At 37.8% G+C, this 6,340-nt stretch overlaps 1 protein-coding gene across 1 annotated transcript in view; it reads right to left on the reverse strand.

The window, feature by feature from the left end:
• Positions 1-5,361, reverse strand: part of LOC137433134 (laminin subunit alpha-2) — a 469,485-nt gene extending 464,124 nt beyond the window's left edge. The window contains exon 1 of the mRNA XM_078783389.1: positions 5,165-5,361. Coding sequence (XP_078639515.1) covers positions 5,165-5,237 — 73 coding nt within the window. The 5' untranslated portion in view covers positions 5,238-5,361. The remainder of the gene's footprint in view (positions 1-5,164) is intronic.
• Between the last annotated feature and the right edge of the window lie 979 nt (positions 5,362-6,340).

Below are 6,340 nucleotides of genomic sequence, written 5' to 3' on the forward strand. Positions count from 1 at the left end.
GAAGAATTCTTCACAATGGAGAGATCGGGCCAAAAACGATATTTATCACGATGTCTCAAAAAGTTGTGGGCTTCTGTGTTGTGGATCCAGCCGATCAGTGGGATACAAAACATAAACTGTTCAGTGTGCAGAGGTATGTGCTCTACCCAATGCCATTCTAGTTTTATCATGATCGGTCATCTGTCCATTCCATATTGCAGATTCAAAATGTAGAAACAGATTGTGTAGAAACAGAAACAGAAACAGATTTAAACCTGTTTAAACTGGAATGTTTAATGTATGTATGAAACTGCATCACTGAAATAAAATCCTGGCTTCAAATCAACTTCCTCAAGCTTAACTGTGATAAATCTGAAATAATCATCATTGGCCCAAAAACGCTCACAAAATCCACCCATAACTTTGCCCTCAACATCGACGGTATCCCAGTATCCACCTCCCCTCACATCCGGAATCTTGGCGTCATCTTTGACCAAACCCTTTCCTTCGACAAATACACTAAACAGATCACAAAGTCAGCCTTCTTTCACCTGAAAAACATTGCCCGTCTCCGCTCATCCCTCTCCTCCACGGCTGCAGAAACCCTCATCCACGCCTTCATCACCTCCCGTCTGGACTACTGCAATAGCCTCCTCTATGGTTCACCCTCAAAAATCACCAATAAACTCCAATACATTCAGAACTCCGCTGCCCGTCTACTCACCCATTCCCGGACCCGCGACCACATCACCCCCGTCCTTTACAAGCTTCACTGGCTCCCCATCCCCCAGAGAATCCAGTACAAAATCCTCCTCTTGACATACAAAGCCCTCCATAACCTGGCCCCATCCTACCTGGCTGACCTCCTCTCCAGACACACTCCCACCCGCAACCTCCGCTCTGCTGGTACCAACCTCCTGACCCCCTCCATCCGGACCAAATTCAGATCCTGGGGGGACAGGGCCTTCTCCATCGCTGCTCCCACCCTCTGGAACTCACTACCTCACACCATCAGAGACTCCTCCTCACTCACCACATTCAAAACATCACTAAAGACCCACCTGTTCAACACTGCATTCAACATTCAACCCACAGCATTTAACCCCTGACTATCTCTTCTCCTTCTCCCTCCTTTTGCTTTAAATATTTCCCTATTGATTCTTGTCTTTTTGCAATTGTTGTTTTCATGTATTGTTATGCATTATGTTTGCCACTCTGTCAAAGCGCCTTTGGGCTTCTGGAAAAGCGCTATACAAAATAAATGAATTATTATTATTATTATTATTTCTCCCAATTCAGTCAGAGCGAAGGGCGGAAGCGAAGAGCGTTGTTTTTTTTGTTTACGGGCGTACGGGCGGGGTAGAGCGTACGGGTAGCGTTTTTTTTTTTTTTTTGGCAAGGAACGGGCACCCACGTACGGGCAATGCCCTAGTAATAGGAAATACAAGGAACAAAATAATTTGAAAATTATGCTGAGATGGCCAATATGAATTACATTGCAAGGTTAATAGGAAGAACTCATAAAAGTTTTTCTTCAAATAAAATACATCAAAAGTGGACAAAGACATCACAATGAATCATCAAAAACTCAAACAAACTGCGAGCTATCTAATTTCTAAACAGGAACTGCCATTTACATCTCATAATCTCATTGCCATACTCCTTGAGTATTCTTGGGTAAAATGCCAGGGGCATAGAAAAGGCCCCTTTATATAAGGGTACATGCCATGTGGCAAAGTAGAGAAAAGAAGGGACATTCCATAGCTTATAGAAATTGTCGAACAATAGAAAATAAAGGATATTCAAAAAAAATCTTGTGTGCATGCTGGACTACCCTTGTGCTCTGATGAGGAACCAAGGAATGCTTTAGAAAAGTTCATATCAAGGTGCGCCAATTTGATTAATGCAGCTACATGAAGAAATAAATAAATTTTATTTGCCAGATGTAAGGCACCCCTTTATGTAGAAAGGCTGATGTAGATGTAGCACGATGTCGAAAAATTTACAAAATCTACAAAATGACACAGAAACTGCTTATCTCACAACCACCAATATTTTCATTAAAAAGTGTAAAAACTTGACATAACTTTCTGGTGAAAGGCACATTGCCTTCCAATCTCCCACCAGGAATGTTCACTTGCTCAGGCAGTCATTGCTACACCTGCAGTTTTATCGACCCAACAACACCATTTCAGGACCACATTACACCATCAACACTACCAATCATTTTACCTGTACTACTGCAAATGTAATCTATTGTACTCCATGCTCACTCAGTAATGAACATTATATTGGCAAAACTGCACGATAGCATGGTGATCACTTCCACGAACATCCCAACGGTGTTGGAACCAACATAAAGACAATGCGGTAAACCAGTCGCCTGTCATTTTGACCTAAGAGGACGTCACATTTGTTTTTGGGGTAATATTCTTCCATGGAACAAATGTCTCCCAGAAACTCAAACAACAATATATCATATTGAAATTGGGAACATTAGTCATCAGTACCAAATGTATTGAAAGAAAGCTTTTCTTTTTGTAAATACAATATTAATCATGATTCATTCTTGACACCTTTCCTTCAGTTGCTTCACTCTATCCTTTGTTTTCCACTAATATTTCACTCACAACGGTCACACTTCTATCCAACAGCAATTGCTCATCCTCATTGTCTTAATACTGAGATCACAAGTGACATCACAAACCTGGTAGATTTACAAATCACCTTTCTTTTCAAATTATGTTTCATTCTGAGGAAGTGCTTCTAAGTTTTTCACAGCGAATGACCAAAACCGTTTTATTATTTTGCCAGATATGTGTGGGTTGTTTGGAGAATAAAACAGGTGCCAGTCTTGTGGATACTTTCAAGCGAATATTTATGAAAAGCAAATGGAAGCCTGAAAAATTATGGACTTATGAAGGCACCGTTTTATAACAGATCATTTGTAAATTTCCTTAAGAGTAACAGTATTACATTATGCAGTATTTATAATGAAGGAAAGGCTGTTGTAATTGAACATTTTAATAATACTTTGAGAGAAACATTACGAAACATTTTCTGAGTTGAGTTTGTATTAATGGGTTTGCATCAAAAACGGGTTTGTATTATTCAAGATATTGTTGACAATTCCAACACAGAATATTCATCAATGAAATTCAAACCATCAGACATTTATAAAACTAGAATAGAAAAAGTAGGTTAATCTGAAAAAGACAGAATTTTAAGTCAGTGAAATTATTTGGACTTGTAGATTTTGTAAGCACATTTTGAACTGGTACGTCACTTGGTAGAGCGTATAACTCTGCCAGGCTGAACAGTTTACGTTTTGTATCCCACTGATAAACCGTATCCGAATCTGCACCTTAACCAAAACCGAATCAGCTTGCTCTTGTGACATACCCAACCCATCCACCAAGTTTTGTCATAACCTCTCCACAACTCTTTGAGATATTGTGCTATATATAGTTTTTCGCCTCATCTTTCAAAAGTATCGAATCACTTAAAAAATTCTGGTATCCAGATCCAGATCCGGATCTTCACCACACTTTTCATCAACACTTAGTGTAATCATTTGAAATTTGAACCACGTGGCCAATGGAAGAGGAAGCCTTTCTTCCCTCATGGATTGTTGCTAAGTGTCCAAGTTGCGACTGATTTATTCCATGATTGATTGATTGATTGATTGCTTCTCACTCCGAGAGGTGCAAAACACCTGTGCTGAGACTTTAAGAAAGAAGCTCGTCTGACACCCAACTAGTCCACAAAGTTTCATGCGAATCCATGCATAACTTTTTTAGATGTTGTGCTACATATATAGTTTTGGCCTGATCATTCAATGGTGAAGAATCACTTTAAAAATTATAGTAGCCGGATATTCACCAAAATCTAATAATTTTGTCCTCGTCACACACCCAACCTGTCCAGCAAATTTCGTCCAGTTCCCTCCATAATTTTTGAGCTATCCTGCTCACAGGCAGACAGACAGACAGACAGACAAACAGACCGGTGAAAACATACCCTCCGTCCACCTTAGGTAGCAGAGGTAAAAAGATAATACCAAAAGATTGACTAATAATGCTTTTAAAATTGTTTATAATATGTACACAAATCCGTAGACTTTAAAATTATATGATTGTATGTTTCTTTTATTCATGCAAGTTACAAAACACAAAAGGGGGCACAAAAATTATGAATAATCTTACCTTTAAATATACCTTTTTTTTAGGAAAGGTACAACAGTAAATTTAACTCCTTTAATAACGGGAAAAGGAAGGGGGAGGAAAGTTTATTCAAAAACGTTAATTCAACAAATTTTACATTAAAAAATGAGCGATGAGACCATTTAACTTTGTTAATGACTATGTTTAAAAATGTGTAAGAGGGTTTAAATTTCCCGTTGAAATTAATGGGATTTCACAAAGTTTTACACAAAATTGACAAGTGAGCCAGAATCCACAGTTCTATACAACCGGGAATTAATATACAAAGCTGTGCAACCAAGTGAGCTATGAATTAAACAAACCCTGCCGATAAATTTTATACAAAAAGGAAATTGCAATAATGTCATAGAAAAGCTTAAACAAAACTTTCACAAAAAATTTCAACATACTAAATAATAATTAAAAGAGTTTTGCAAAGCTTTGTAATGACATGATGCGTGCAGACAGTTTGAACATTCAGACAATCGAGACAAAAAGTATTGAAGTTTCAACGTGAGTAAAGGTCTTTGGAAGTTCAATACAATTTGGTTACAAAGATTATTGAAGAGAAAACGAATCTGTGAAGTTAAAACAAAAACCATCAAAGTGACTCCGATGAAAAAGTGTTTGAGCGAGACCTTCAAACCACATTTTATCGAACCACTTAAAAGTTTTTGGAATAAAATTAATCTTGGAATCACAGCATGAGGGTATATATACAATGTGCTTCCTAATGTTTCAGAAAAAAGTACTTAGTAGTTGGTGCTGTATTGTGTATATAGCCCTCTTTATGTGTTCATGAGTTTTGCACATTCCTGCAGCAAGAGCTAAGTAACTAATGAAGCCACCCTGGTTGAGAATGAAATTTCAAATCACCAAATGCTCAGAGTGCAAACAATTAAAAGTAGTGAAACAATGTTTTGCTTGGAGAAGAAACCCTTTTTTAAATTTAAAGACAACAATGATGTTACAAATAAACCGACCTCTTTGCTGCGACTTTGTGAGACCAATGAAGAGTCCCACAAGCGTGACAACAACAGCACTCCACCAGCTCATGGCTCCACACTGGGTTGGCGTCTGCCACGCGAATCTGGGATGCGTCACGGGATTCTCTCGGAGAGCCACAGAAACTCTCTCCTCGCACGCGGGCGGCAGCAGTTTGAAGTTGCCTCCGTAATCTGAGTGTGGCTCTGGATATGGAACGTACCACTGTCACACCAGGGTCGGGGGGCGAGGGGGGATTACCGTTTCTGCTGCCCCTCCAGGAAAGCCCATTGCCTCGACTTTCAATTAGATGATTCAGGATTATTGGAAGTAGGGATAAAATATCAAAAATACAAAGAGCAATAAGTAAATAAACACTGTCTACATTTTACTCTTACTTATTGCGCAGGAAAGCGAGACTTGTTAAAAAGGTCATTGGGCCCGTCGTGCCTGTGTCGCACTCCCTGCTTGCACGTTTGTGTTCCATAATTGTTTCCTCTTTGTTGTTGTGTTGGTCTCTCCTGGGTGATGCCCTCTTAATATGTTGGGCGTCGTTTCCACTTCCCTTGCATCTGTTAGCTTCCTTTAAGCAGGGCATGGAAATGCATGATGGATATGTGATCGATCAAAAAACAATTTACATTTTTTAAATGCATTCAAAAAAAAGAAAAACTATAAAACAAAACTTTTCCTCAAAACTTCAAATAAAACTTTTCATCAAAACTACAAACAAAACTTTTCATCAAAACTACAAACAAAACTTTTCATCAAAACTACAAACAAAACTTTTCATCAATACTACAAACAAAACTTTTCATCAAAACTACAAACACAACTTTTCATCAAAACTACAAACAAAACTTTTCATCAAAACTACAAACAAAACTTTTCATCAATACTACAAACAAAACTTTTCATCAATACTACAAACAAAACTTTTCATCAATACTACAAACAAAACTTTTCATTAAAACTACACACAAAACTTTTAATCAAAACTACTAACAAAACTTTTCATTAAAACTACAAACAAAACTTTTAATCAAAACTACAAACAAAACTTTTCATCAATACTACAAACAAAACTTTTCATCAATACTACAAAAAAACTTTTCATCAATACTACCAAAACAAAGCTTCTCATCAAAACTTAGTGTAATCATTTGAAACTTCAT

The sequence above is a fragment of the Myxine glutinosa genome, chromosome 8, assembly GCF_964187855.1.
Source record: "Myxine glutinosa chromosome 8, kmMyxGlut1.1, whole genome shotgun sequence".
Classification (NCBI taxonomy): Eukaryota; Metazoa; Chordata; class Myxini; order Myxiniformes; family Myxinidae; genus Myxine; species Myxine glutinosa.